General features: G+C 38.9%; 1 protein-coding gene across 1 annotated transcript; it reads right to left on the reverse strand.

Annotated features, from left to right (window-relative positions):
* Nucleotides 1–2272: 2272 nt before the first annotated feature.
* On the reverse strand, nucleotides 2273–10304 carry LOC137265475 (dual specificity protein phosphatase 1-A-like). The gene is made up of 4 exons (XM_067800880.1): nucleotides 9788–10304; nucleotides 7316–7467; nucleotides 4719–4938; nucleotides 2273–4214 (listed from the first exon to the last, which is right to left on the reverse strand). Exons 1-4 carry the CDS (start codon nucleotides 10146–10148, stop codon nucleotides 3811–3813), a joined length of 1137 nt encoding a protein of 378 aa, XP_067656981.1. The 5' UTR covers nucleotides 10149–10304; the 3' UTR covers nucleotides 2273–3810.
* Nucleotides 10305–15805: the final 5501 nt, after the last annotated feature.

Raw genomic sequence — 15805 nt, forward strand, 5'->3', positions numbered from 1 at the left:
TGTCTAGATGTACTGTGAGTTCGAATCCATGTGCTGATATATGGACGGTTTTGTATGTACAAACAGTGATAATATCTTTAAATGGCTAAATGGATTGCCAGTGTGAGTTCGAATCAATGTGTTGATAAACTCGAATCCCAGTAGAATGTAAGCTCGAATCAGTATGAAGGTTGACCTCGTGAATGTCCACCGTGAGTTCGAATCCGCAAGTAGATATACCGTGGGCTCTATTTCACGTATTTGTAACCTATGTGTTTAAATTAAAGAAGAAGAATCCTATGTGTTTGAATTAAAAAAGCAGAAGATAGGCTTGAATCCAGCAATATCAAGGCGGGGGATACTTGAAATTGAATTCTCATATTGTACCCACGTGGGGACTCGAACCCGGGTCTTCTGCGTGAAGCGCGAACGCTTTAACCACTAAGCAAACCGCCCCTGCACATTGTGTGTTCGAAATGGCCTGCATGTAAATTGTATCTTCCGGGCAATATGCATGTTGACACTGACATCAACTGTCAGCGGGAATCCATGCTAATTGGCCATGGTAAACTGTGGGTTCGATTCCATTCATAGACAGATTGTGTACTCAAATCAGTGTGCAAGCAGATTGCGTGTTCGCATCTGGGTTCAAGTAGACCACGGGATCGAATCCATATCAACTGTGTAATGGAATCCACATACTGGAACGTAGAGTGTAGAATCAGTATATACTCACAGCCGAAAGTCGATATGATACCCACAATAAAATAAATCGATAGTATACTCACAACCAAATGTCGATATGATACCAACAACCAAAAATCGACATAATACTCACCACCAAATGTCGATATGATACCAACAACCAAAAATCGACATAATACTCACAACCAAATGTCGACATGATACCAACAAGGAAAATTGATATGATACTCACAACCAAATGTCGATATGATACCAACAACCAAAAATCGACATAATACTCACAACCAAATGTCGATATGATACCAACAAGGAAAATTGATATGATACTCACAACCAAATGTCGATATGATACCAACAACCAAAAATCGACATAATACTCACAACCAAATGTCGATATGATACCAACAAGGAAAATTGATATGATACTCACAACCAAATGTCGATATGATACCAACAACCAAAAATCGACATAATACTCACAACCAAATGTCGACATGATACCAACAAGGAAAATTGATATGATACTCACAACCAAATGTCGATATGATACCAACAACCATACATCGATGTGATACTCACAACCAAATGTCGACATGATACAACAACCATACATCGATGTGATACTCACAACCAAATGTCGATATGATACCAACAACCATACATCAATGTGATACTCACAACCAAATGTCGATATGATACCAACAACCATACATCGTTGTGATACTCATAACCAAATGTCGACATGATACAACAACCATACATCGATGTGATACTCACAACCAAATGTCGATATGATACCAACAACCATACATCGATGTGATACTCACAACCAAATGTCGACATGATACCAACAAGGAAAATTGATATGATACTCACAACCAAATGTCGATATGATACCAACAACCATACATCGATGTGATACTCACAACCAAAAGTCGACATGATACAACAACCATACATCGATGTGATACTCACAACCAAATGTCGATATGATACCAACAACCATACATCAATGTGATACTCACAACCAAATGTCGATATGATACCAACAACCATACATCGTTGTGATACTCATAACCAAATGTCGACATGATACAACAACCATACATCGATGTGATACTCACAACCAAATGTCGATATGATACCAACAACCATACATCGATGTGATACTCACAACCAAATGTCGATATGATACCAACAACCATACATCGATGTGATACTCACAACCAAATGTCGATATGATACCAACAACCATACATCGATGTGATACTCACAACTAAATGTCGATATGATACCAACAACCATACATCGTTGTGATACTCACAACCAAATGTCGACATGATACAACAACCATACATCGTTGTGATACTCACAACCAAATGTCGATATGATACCAACAACCATACATCGTTGTGATACTCACAACCAAATGTCGACATGATACAACAACCATACATCGTTGTGATACTCACAACCAAATGTCGATATGATACTCACACTCCAAAATCAAGATGATACCAACAACCAAGTGTCGATACGATGCCCACTACCAAAAATCGATGAGATACCCACAACAAAAAAAATCATGTATATTTCGAGTGAGGTTTATTGGCACATAATCAATAACTCTTACAAAAATATGAAACATCTGAAGACACGCCATTTGACAGTATTGAAAGGGTTGCGGGAATGTCAAGTACATGGCAAGGTAATACAGTTGACACAATTACACCTCGTATATAAGGGATGTCAGGGTAATTACACTCCAAACAGCTAATCAATCACATGTACATTTCATTAACGTGTCAATTTCTAAAGTGCAGTGACTTTGACACTTATACGTCAACGAAACGAGTCAGACATTACCATCTAAAGCGATTCGTGAGATACTTTATAGTCAATATCTGAAATAAATAACATCCACACTATTCATTCAATCCTTATATCAAACTAGAGATTCTTTGTTAAAGAATTTTTTACAGTTAGGTTGATGTTTTGGACGGAGGGTTGAGTTGCTATTGGGATGATTGACAGGGGTTTGGTTAGTTATCAGTTTCATTTAACCCAGTGGAGGATCGAAATAAAATTTCATTCAAACAAAAATAGGTAGTGGAAAGGTATCAAATGAGATTTTTAAAATAATTCTTAAAAGAAATTATTAACGAGTTGAACCATATCCGTGTCATGGATGACATCCAAATAATATTCGGTACATTTTTTCAGTGAGTATAGTTTGTTGAAAAAAACAAGAAAAAAACATTGTCGACTTGCAACAAACAAATCAATTTGAACTCCTGAAAGTTTCAAATGCATCTAAATGCAGAGAGGTATGTATTTTTAAACATATTTCGAAGTTATCTTCCAGTATTATATTATTAATTATTGTAATACGTAGTGCATCAACTTGCATTGATAATGCATTGCGGTAAGCTATATTTATACAAACAGGTCGTATCCCAACGTTTAATGTACATGTAATGATAATTTTGGGATGAAATATAATCTCACCATTATTCAGTGAACAATCAAACAGAACAATAAAGATTGAAATGTAAATATTGAAAGATGTGAAAAAACATAAACAGCCCGTTCATTGTGGATCTAGATGGGCGTTTTCTCAAACAAGCTTTCATTCTTAAGGAACGTCTCAAAAGGTCATATCAGTGAAATAACAAAGAGGTGGATTAGAAATAACACACAATTTCACAATTGTGTGTTTAATAAATGACCTTATACCTGTAAATTTTGAATTGGTATGAAACGAAAACAAATATATCTTTACACCTTTTGAGATGTTCCCTAAAGTGGTGACCAGCACAACATATATTCAAGGGATCATATTATTTGTGTATCGTTGAAAGTGGAGTTCACACAACTTTTCTGATAACTCCCGAGAGTTCACAATCTGATCAAGAGATCATAAACCAATGTTGAATCGTCGAGGAGGGTAAATGGTCCCACCATAGCGTTTTTAATAGGTCCATCAAGGGAAAAACCCAATAAATAACAGTATCTTCAAAATAGATATGTTGAAACAGAATTGCACATTTGTCCTTGAATACAATATTAGGAATAATGTCAAGGTCATCTCATGACCTTTTGACCTGGATACCAGTTCCAATGACCTCATGACGTGGACACGACGGGGCTGGAGAGAAATTGAAACGAGGGCTGCACATGCGCCATGTCCACATCCGGTGACGCGCTGTTAACCTCACAACCATCAAAGGTGAACGCATGATCCGGTGACGTCAGCATACTGTGTGTATAAAGTCTACAAGGTGAAAGCGATGGTGGCGTGGGTGTCTTGGGGGTCTTATGATTGCTTATCTCCTTTTCAAACAATGTCAACTGCATCATAAAACTAGCGTTGGGGGAAATGACGTCACGGCGAGATTTCACGTAATCGAAGGCGTCATCTAGTCCCAGTGACCGAGCATACATTAAATACGCCAGGCAGATTGTCGCTGATCGGCTCACTCCACCTTTGCAATGGACAAGAACTCGACCTCCAGAAAGACGAATATTTTCTGAAAGGAAAATTTGGAACGTAAATATAACGACATCAAGAACTAATATTCAAGAAAAGGGATACGCGATAAAACAGAATTAACTCATTCTAGAACTATTTAAATCAGTAGTCGCCATTTTGAAATTTAATCGGGAATGGTTAAGCAAATTAAGCAAATTGTTTAAAATTACGGTTTTAATGTGAATCCGATGATAACATTGTAGGTGTAGAGTAAAAAATGCGAGTAGACCCTATCTATTTGAATACATTCTTGCTGTCTTGACTTTGGTTGAAATGTATCGAACGAGAATGAGAACAAGCTAAAAATATATAATTTATCTGATGAGAAAGTAGTTTTCTTGTGAGAAAATACAACTGAGCTATGTCATAGGTACAAGATAAGCCGGCACTGCCATTACAAACGCGGCAACTAGGCTTGGCGTATGAATAAATCATGGCGTTGGTGTTCCTGGAAAAGAAGTGCATTAGCTACGAAGACTATCAAATGACGACATAAACCTACCTATAAAATTAATGGCGTCCGTAAACCATGTAAGAAGATCCGCCGTCACTGTATCTTGTACTGGGATGACCTTGTACCGGAAGTCCTCAGGAAAGTGATTTTCACAAGAAGTGGAAACATTCAAAATGGCGGTGATGCCAACCTCTTTGAGAAGTTGTCGTTGGGACGAGTGACTTGCATCTCCGATATACAGATACGGGAGTAGTTCAACTGGAGAACCCTGAAATAGAAACAGGCGTGCTTAAAACAACGAACCAATCAATAAATAGGTTCGATTAAGTTTGACGTAATTTCCTGTGAACGTGAAGACAATGGCGATAATGACTTTTCATGGAGAAGTATGTACAAAGCGAATAACATCGACCAGCCCCCAATTTTATGTACAAAATTTATGACATCCCCAACCCCTTCCCCCACCGAGATCAAAATGGGAGACCACACATACATCATTATCACCCACAAAGCCATAACTTATGAACAGTCTCAAAGAAATAATACAATATCATGGGTGGGAGGATGGGAGGTTAGTGACCGTCCTGTAAATAATTTACCAGACTGAACGTTTAAACGATAAGCTTAATATATTTATTTACTTTTTAAAATCGCCTTCAGTGGTGTAAAAACTTTGAAAAAGTCACCAGAATAAGAGAACACTAATAAACAGCCCCGTCCCCCCCCCCCCCCCCCCCCCCCCCATTTTAAATTACATAATGACGAATAATGATAGATAAGTTGTTGCTATCTGCCTACTGTTTCCGAGTAGACGTCAAAGGTCCTATCCTTACTAGTTCCCAAGTCAAATCGTCACAAGCACCAATACCGACCGACCCAACTCATATTTCAATATTCATTAACAACTGACAATAATCCTTTGTCGCAATGGGTCTACTCAGATCAATAGGTTGTGTATACTCTGTTCAATATCAGGTTTCTGTGTCAGTATAGGTTGATGAGACAGTAACGGAAACGGCATCACTCAAATTCATCCTGCCGCTCCCATTCGCTCCAACCAAGGATTCTAACCTACATCGATCGATGAGTGTTTATGATGACGACAGTCGTGATTCGTACATTTCATCCCAACACCTGCACGTCCTTGGTCTTAAATCCGCGTTTTCATAGTGCTGATTTCGTTTAATCCGTAAGCTAAGAATAACACTTCTCACACTTTTCGTGAGAAAATCTGCAAATTAACATGACGCCTTTCCCTTACGTTTTTCAAAATTCCTGTCTAAGGCCTCTTGTGACTTGAGACTTAACCCCACACGGGTGCCGCTAGTATCGATCTGGTGTTAAAGAATTAAGTTTTCACCTAAATTCGAACTATCGATCCGCGTGGGCGATCTACATAGATCGATACTCAGCTTAACACGTCAAACTCGAGCATTGTAGTTTAGACGTGACAAAGAAAACAGTAGCTATTAAAACACCTCATACGACATGGCTGACATGATAGTCGCTGATTTAGGCTGTATGAAAAAATTACATGTTTCTCGGGCACAATTTCTTCAAAAGTGACGAGGGCGTTAGGACTTCAGTTTTAATTTTTCATAGAAAAAATGTGACGAGGGAGGAACACATTTTTTTCTCCCAGGTATACAGCTCGGGAAGTTCAGCACGTGTTAATGAGTTGTAGATTCAGTCACAGTCGTTCTTACAGACATTCATTCTTATAGTGGACAAATGGATGATCGGCACGCGGCAAAGTCATTTTTTTTTTTAAATGGCAATAACCAACTACTGCGCGCACAAATAAAAGTGACGCGCCGATGCCCGAGAAACATTTCCGGTTTTATTTAGCCTGATAGGTTTATGTAATCTTGATGACGTGGGTGCGTGTGTATGCTTTTAAGTTACATAGAATTATCTAATGGATTTCTTTTGAAGAAAAAAACACACTATTTCTGTCAAGGGAAATCATTCTTAGCTTGTCCATTGTAATGTAAAACTTCTCATTCGGTAATGTTAGTATAAAGCATGATCTGCAGAGAAGAGCTCGTAGAAACAGATAAAATTGTGATCACAATTATATGTGATCACATCGACTCCCAGTGTTGGTGACAAGCGAAACAAAACAGATTGTACCTGCCAAAAGGTTTAGTGGTAATTCCTTCGGACATCGAAAAAGGGTTCAGTGTGAATAACCATATGAGAATGTATTATAAGCATTAATAATGTGTGTGTTCCCGACGGCGTTGAACACATATCCAAGTGAGGGATTGCGGTTTTACGCCGCTTTTAGCAATATCACGGTAAGGGACACCAGAAATGGGCTTCACACATTATGGGGAACTGAACTCAGTGAACCCGAGTATATTAACCACTACCCCATAGTCCCTGCCCACGCCCGAGTCATCCTGGGTCTCGCGAAATAAAAGCCGTTGGTACGTTCACAAAAGGAACTATTGATATGCCGATGATGAAACGGTGTACCGGACGCAAACAGTGGTAAACTAGCCAGCTGATTGTTCGGTGAAATGTACATGAAATACACACTCTAATGATGACTGACAGCTGTGCCTACATTACAACGCGATCAGATAATACTTTACTGGCAATTAATCAATCAATCTTGGAGTTTGTCACTGGGCACTCACCATACTGGATAACTCTGTCCGGGGGGAGCGGTCGAAGCGCCCGGGGGGTAACGGAAGGACTTGCTGGGGGTTAAGCAAGTTCCGGTCTTTGAACAACGAACTGTGAGAAACACACAGCCTTGGGCATTCTCGCTTGAAGCGTAAAAATCCGCCTGAAACGAAATCATATATGTTATCTGAATGCCTGTCTAAAAATTACACAACATTGCCAATTTATCATCCGCATAACATATGGTTATATAATCAATATTTCGAACCATCAACCCGGAAAATAGATAAGAGATGAATATCTGTTGACTGGTTTTGTATTAAAACATGTTCTATCACATAAAAACAATCAAAAATAGATAAATAGATCAAGGTATTTCAATAGAAATGCGGAAACACGTGACTTTTGGTTGTTTCAGCTTAAACCAACCTCACTTTTTAGTCGACAAGACGTGACGAGTGAATATGGTTTACGTCGCTTTTAGTTTATTCCAGTAATATCAGATCGGTGTGTTTGAACAAAATGACAAATGTACAAATGACTTATTCCAAACATCAGACATTGTGAAAAAGCCTCAAGGCCTTCTAATATTCGATTTTAAAAGTAAAATTGCATCAAACTCATAATATACTCATAATTAGACAGGATGTTTACGGTGGTCAGTCATAAAGGCAAGTCATTTGAGAAAGACTAACATGACTGTCCTCTAGAGAAAGAAGGCAAATCATTTTCGTGATAGATACCCAATCAATGGCCAGGAAAAACAGTATCTGATACTGGAACTTTGTGCGCGTGTACCAGATCTCTGCAAAGAGTCATCAGCAGATTTACCGTTAGAAACGACAGCACGGGAAATCCCGTTCATGTTTCCTGCGTTAAGGCTGGTCGGATTTAACACTTAAATAAGACATACACTTTGATGTCACACGTAAGACACGCTGTTGTACCAGTAGATTATATGTTTGATCTGTTAAGTCCCCAGTAAGTCGCGCTTTGCCGCGGTCACATGGTGGAACTCTCGTATCCGCTGCACGATGTTTCACGAGCAAACAATAGTCTCGCTTCTACAATGTGTTATTTGATACCTGCGAAACGTCCCTATCTGCAGTTTGCCGTGGAGTTTTCTTCCGTTTATTTTCCTATTGCCGTTTTGACATGATTTTCCATGTTTGGTTAAATGCTAGAAGGGGTTTGTCCTTTGTCTAGATTAAACGTACCAACGTTATTCAGTGCAGCCTATATTTGATTTAGTGGTTTTGTTGTCCACTTGGAATAAGAAATCGTTAACTCTTCACAATCTACAAACGGAGGTCGCGTGTTGTTTAACGATCAATGACCAGTTTGTGTGTCAGAATGTGCGTGCGCAATGGGACTGCATATTTTAGCCATAAATGTAGTGTCATTATCGCATTGTATTAATCTTTGTCCATCAAATCTTTAGTCGATGGTTTACATACATATCTCAAATCTAGTTAAGGTAACACGTTGTAAAATTGCATCGTGACAGCATTTTTTCTTTTAAAAAAATACATTTACTGCACTGCTTTAGTCTGCTATGGTGTATTTCATCATCGTTTGAATCAATGTTCGAACTCACGTTGTTCAGAACTCACGTTCAAATCCACGTTGTTCAGTCAGATTCTTGACACAGAAGTTACAAATTCAGACAAATTCTGCCAACTTCTTTCGCTTGCCCCAAAGAATTGGAATATTTTATTTTGCTATGTACAACGAGCTCGGTGTCAAAGACCTTTCAAACGACCTTGGATTCGTTCGTGATCAGACTCGTGACAAATTTAGCATCCCTGCTAATTCCATAATGAAAAGCACAAAAACCTTTCGAAACTGACGATATATTAAAACAAAACCCAAAACTACAAAACTAAACTGTTCAATAAACTAAAACAGCTCATTGATCAGTTTATATCTCAAGTCGATCAAAAGTGGAATTTTGAATATTACTTACTTGTTCCGTCATTATTTAACTTACTTTGTTACACAACCCTGTCCCATCGATCTAGATATTGGATTTATTTACTTACGGCCTAGCCAGTGTAAACTATCATCATTCGACATAAATTATGACAATAGAGGGATGACATACTGTGCTATTTTTACCGCGGTTGTATTTACAGAAGTGTAGACAGTGAAATCACTCGTGATCTTAATGTAGTTGAAAAGGCCTTGATATTTACAATGTCCAACTCTACGTCTTTCAGTCTGTTCACGATCTATTGCACAAGCAATCTCTAAAGCTTCCTGCATTTGTTTTCGAAACGATGTCCATGCTAAGCTTTATCATTTTTAAGTGATTCCTTTCATATATGCATACATTAACGCTGCGTAAGTACTTCATAAGTGCTTATTAATGTCAACACAATTTAAAGTTTACAGAAATACTCAAAACATACATTTGTACGAATAATTCGAAGGGTTACAAGATGTTAACTCTTAAATGCGGATGTTACACATATTATACTTACCAGAAAGAATGAAAAAGTTCTTTTTCCCGACAAGGCGCACAAGACTTTTGATGGTTAGAAGTAACTCCGCTTTAGTACTGTCACTGGAAAACTCATCTGTATCAAGATCGTGCAGTATAATTGCTTCAAGATTTGGCCGTAGTAGACACTTTTGTGTCTCTTTAGACACGATTGTTTCCAATGGAAGACACGACGGGTACCGTTTCCTAAGTAGCGGTGGACAGTACACATTGATAGACGTTAAGATTCTGTCAGTGTTGTAGTGCATGAACGATCGACAATCCACAATCTGCAGTGCGTTGTGTTTTTCTTCCAGCATTTGCTGGAGTCGACACGGAGAGATAAAGAGGGGAGTCGCCATAGCTAGTATTCTTCCAGCTTCGATGAATGGTCTGTGGTGGATTCACGAGCCTACACGGCTATATTGATTCTAGTCCCAGCTCGATCAATACAAGAGCACGGTGTCTTCCATTCACAAGCTTCGGCGCAACCTCACCCGGTCACTTCCGGTACTTGCCTTGCGAGGCAGCCAATCAGCGTCGAGCTGGTAACAAATGAATGGGGGGTAATTTCCCAGCGTGAAGCTCGCCGCTCGCCGGAGGTAATACAATACTACATTACGCTTTCATTATTCTCGCATTCAATGAAACACGGAAGGGAATTTATCAAGCCGGAGTTTATCGCGAGGCTGGCAGATGTGGAGCTGGGAGGTCGCGCGCTACACCTGAAATCACAACCCGTTCTGTCTTCATAAGCGGACTGGTGTCCATTTCAACAAGCGAGCGGTTTCGTCCACCGGATACGACCGATGTCAATGTCATGTTGTCAATGGCAGGAAACACAGGTCGCGATTAAATTGGGAAACTGCATCCGCTGGTCGCTCTATTGGCCGACATGTCGAAATGCACGTTCAACACTCGTTGCATAAGTCATTGTCTTGCTGAAATCGGCATCCGGTGTACACGCTAATTGACACCCAAACAATGAAATAGACATCAGCATGTGTGAGATGAACTCTGATGTAAGAATGACTGGCATGTTCCAGTTGTGACTTTTACATATTCGAGTATGAGGCATTAAACGAAATGCAATGCACCGTGAAAATTACATGACTTACAGACGTATTCACGATTCGTTTGAACAAAATGACTCATGTTGAATAACACTGGACGGAAAGTGCCCCTACATCAAAATATTCCTGTAAATTTAGCGAAAATGAAAACGGGTCAGTTGTCAGTTTGACATGCACACACCATTTAATGACATTCCTGAAATTTACAGCAGTGCATGTTGCAGCCATTAACATTTATATTTCACATGAGAGGTATTCTGACTTTAACACTTCATTCAAACACCTGTTATCTGGCGTAAGTGCATTTGGCTAGCATTTTAAGTAGAAACATTCCTCTACCCTTAATTTGAGAACGAATCACATACCACGATGTCAACCCAAGCCTACAGGGAAACATCAAACTGCATGAATTGAAATAAAACCTTTCAAATGCAATGTTCCAAACAGTTTGCATTCAATCCTAGCGAATGGTCGAAACAGGATGTGCGGTTGTGGTTAATAATTCACTGAACACATGCTTGGTGGATTGTGTATAAATTATTTTATATCAGTGTTACACGCTTTGCGGATTAGCCTCCACAATAACCCCACCCACCACGCTCCATAGTCTGCTATTCAGCATCTGTACAGAATTCTCCCGTGTTCACGGATTTTTTTATAGCTCAAGGTTGTTTATATCAATTATGGAAAGTTCCGTTGTCTGATATTCTGAGATACATGACCAAATGTAATGTAAATGCTACCATCTGTTGAAAGCAGCGGATATAGTTTCGTTATTTATGTATGTTCACATCCGCTACATTCCAGAACCTTATGTCATTATCCATTTTTCAAAATTATGAAATACTGATACTTATTTATATGTTAATAAGTTTTGTCTGTGTTCCAAATAATGGAAATGATTTACAAAAATGTCGTTTTACTGAATAATCTGGTCTCAGTGTTATTGATTTGCTACCGACGTTAATAAACAAACGAGGTAGCCCTGGGGTTAAAGCGTTTTTTCGTCACGCTGAAGATCCGGGTTCGATTTCCCATATGGGCACAATGTGTGAAGCCTTTTTCTGTGTCCCTGTCAGTGATAATGATGGATTATTGCTAAAAGTGGTGTAAAACACTCACTCACTCACTCACTCACTCACTCACTCACTCACTCACTCACTCACTCACTCACTCATAAAAATTCCATGAACCACGGCTATTGATCATCTCGATAGACTTTTATTTAGCCCCAAATAAATATTTTCTTTTTTACTAAATGCGTCAAAAAATATAATATATAAGTGTAATCTTCATTCTACACTGAAGTTGTAGTCCTTCTTTGCTATATCCCAGATGGCAGTGCCATTACCAGTGTTGTCGATATTTCATCTTACATATTTGTCGATTTCAGTGTCACTTTTTGTATATAGCAGGTCCTGCCTTAACACATCCTTGAACCCTTCACAAGAAGCAATGACGATGTAATGTCGTCTTGCATGTGATTCGTCGGCACCAACTGACTGATCGCATGCATATGTTCGTTTATTAAACTGTTATTCATGAATTAAATTTAAATGTCCCTTGCAGTGTCACCCTCGCCTATATCGAACCCGTGAAGATCCGGGTTACAACTGATCTGCAGTAACCCATGTTTGTTGTAAGTGGCGATGAACACGATAGAGTGATCAGACTCGCTGACTGGGTTGACACATCTCATCGTAACCCAGCTGCGTGCATCGATGTTTGTGGTGCTGATCACTTGATAGTCAGGTCCAGACTCGATTATAGACCTACGCCATCTATGGAATATTGCTGACTAAGGCGTAAAAGTACACTAACTCCCACTTGTCTATATCTAACCCAAAGGGCAAAGGACAAGAGGGAAAATGTCAAAAGGGCCAACGGAAAGTCAAAAGGGCCATAGACTTAACTTGGCCCATTTAACATTTTCAGTTTTGCCCCTTTGTCCTTTGGCCCTTTTGACTACGATCCGTATTACTTACCTGTCATTAAGAAGTAGCTAATTTCAGAGTCGTAACCCGTAAATAAACCTTAGTTGCCTGACAAGTAGTACTAGATTGAGTGTATATTTCAGTGTCGACTATTTGTGTAGTTCTAAGTCACTCATCAATAGAACAGCTGATCGTCGTGACACCCATGCACTTAGCCCGTCAGTCACTGGCTAAATTTAATTACCACGCTCTCTTAACCCGATTTAGAGACTTACCTTGCTATTTTCATGTACTAATTAGATATAGTAGACTGTGTATTCTCACGAAGGCTTTTCGTTATGGACGCTGAAGAGTAATTATCTACAGTAGGTGTGGCGGGTTGACGTCGTTGTTGTAGTAGTTGAAGTTGACAACTGCATGTGGTAAGAACAGCAACAGCAACAGTGACAGTAGCAATTTGTCTGTTTTGCATCGTACTCGGTAGTATTCAGCTTGCGACGGCACTCTAAATAATGGTGCACGGACTAGACAATCCAATGATTGTCGACACGCTTACGACAAGCGAGGGTCTTTATGAGTGGTAGTCGTTGTCGTATTCTCTTACACAGTCTCTGGACTACGTCATTTTCCCTTCCGCCTAGTCTGCCTCATAGACCCTGAATCACTCTATTTTCCCATCCGCCCAGCCCCTCCTGCAATGCTCAAGCCCTAAATGAAACAAGACTATATTACTGGGGTCCTGAACTTCCCACCTCTCCCGAACTCCTTTTCAATTTAAATGGAATAATTCAAGGTAACGGTCAAATTCCATATATTCAGAGACTGAGCGTTAGTTCATAGCAGTAATGAAGAACATTGATAGATATGACAGATTTGTAATCTGTAATGCAGGGTCAATTGCACACGAGATGTACGGAAAATTATTCTTAGAAGCAGCTTTGAGGGGGTGAGGCTGTATTCATTGCATGCTCGTTTTTCTGCTATCGCGCTATATGTGATGTGAATTCATACTTGTCCATGTTATATTCATTATTCTGAGATAACAGCCTGTTTATGATTTATTCATTACCCACGCATGATTTAATGTGATAAGCACCAGCCCACATTCTCGGGGAGTAGGGTCGGGTGGGGGAACACTTTTTGATACTGTTATGCACTGCATGAACTCATGCAGAGCACGTGCATACCATGCAAATGCGATTTCTGGATAACGTTGGAATGCGACGTAAGGTAATAGATATACGGATACTCATACATCTTTAATTTAAATACTTGAATATATACATCGAACTAGACTTGGCTTTTTGCCAAGTAGACTGGTTTTGATAAAGTCAAGTGATCATATTTCAAAGTCGGAGAGCATGACAAAGTACTTGCAAAGTTTGTATTTTAAATCCCAAGCCACGCTTCTTGGGTTTAAGCAAGAAAAACTTGCGTTCCACAATAATTTATAATAATCTGAAATGAATAAAGGGATAATTGTCAAGTTTTTCGAAAAAGCATATGAACAGCAAACAACCATTTTCATTTTTACAATATATAATTCAATATATAATTAATAGTCACTTACTCCCCGTGTCTTGCTTAGTAATTTCGTTCAAGTAACAGTTTGAATAATAATGATATTCTAAATCGAAAAATCAGGTGATCTGAAAAACAAAATTTGGTCTGCATTCGAACGCATCTTCGAAAACAATTGAAATTGGAAAACCGTCTTTTAGACATTTGTTAGTTTTTTTTTAAGAAATGTGAAAAAAGGTTACATTTTGGTATAAAAAGTTCTGTCAAAAGTGAAATTTAATTACTTTTTGAGTCTGAGGCCGATCTGTGTGGTAAAGGCTCCTCGTCGTCCACAGTCGAGTTAGATCGCCCACTTTGTGTACGCCAGTTGGTGCCTCACTCTAAGAGGGTATGTTAGAATTGAGGATGAGAAACCACCCCAAAACGTACTAGAATTTGTACCTAACTCAGAAAGAGTAAGTGAAATCCTCCATTCCTGGGTGGGTAAGATCGGTGAGTCAATTAGTGATTAATTGTCTCTCTGTTTGCTTTAAACGATATTTATAATTTAATGGAACAAGTGCTCACAATATCGTGCCGAAATGTACGTAGTGGATTGGTATAAACAAGCCGGAGGCTTATATCAATACCTTTCAACATGACGTAGAATATACAATGAGTGTACCTACATATTACAATGTAATGGGACAAATATACACCACAAACATACACATGAATTCTAAGTCATGGAAGATCAATTTTAAATGCAAGAAGATAGTGGACAGATGTGCGGAATCAACTGAAATGTTACAAGTTTTTATGTGCACATATTTTGGTAAAATGACGACTTTCTTTCTTATTCTGTTGTGTTAATTATAATCATCGCAACAGGAAAGAGTAAAACTTGGAACTTGGTAAGAAACGTGCCGACGGGAAATGAAAACGGAATCTTGTCATTCAGGAGTGATTAAGTGTCTTTCTCATTGTTTCTGTGTGAGGGATTATTTACCGGACCGGACTCGAGAACCGAAAACGTTTTTGTTTTTGTTTTGTTTTGGGTTTTTTTTAAATTTAAATAGCAAAGAAAACGTTATGAAAAATTTAACATTTGCATTTTGACCATTCTCTAAACGACATTGTGCATAGTGATATGAAGAAGTCAATTATATATCTGCTCAGCTTTAGGGATATGGGCGTGGTGATTCCTGTCTGTTATTAACGCCGACCTCAGTAATGCGAGACAAACGTCATTGAAACTGGCTTTACACAAGGCTCACTCATAACAAATTCAATAGTTTTGCTCCAGTGAAGTTCCTGTCCATCCTTTGAACAGATTTATATCACACGTGATTATGCCGTATATATCAGCTTCAAAGAAGATGTACCAGCGAGGTATTCTAATCTCGGGCGCTTCCGATTGTAAAATATCTTTACTGATTACCGGTTCGAGCGGAAGCTTAATGAAAGGCTTGACCCATTCAAGGCGAACTCCACAGTGCATTTCCGCACCGG

This window comes from Haliotis asinina, chromosome 15, assembly GCF_037392515.1.
Source record: "Haliotis asinina isolate JCU_RB_2024 chromosome 15, JCU_Hal_asi_v2, whole genome shotgun sequence".
Lineage (NCBI taxonomy): Eukaryota > Metazoa > Mollusca > Gastropoda > Lepetellida > Haliotidae > Haliotis > Haliotis asinina.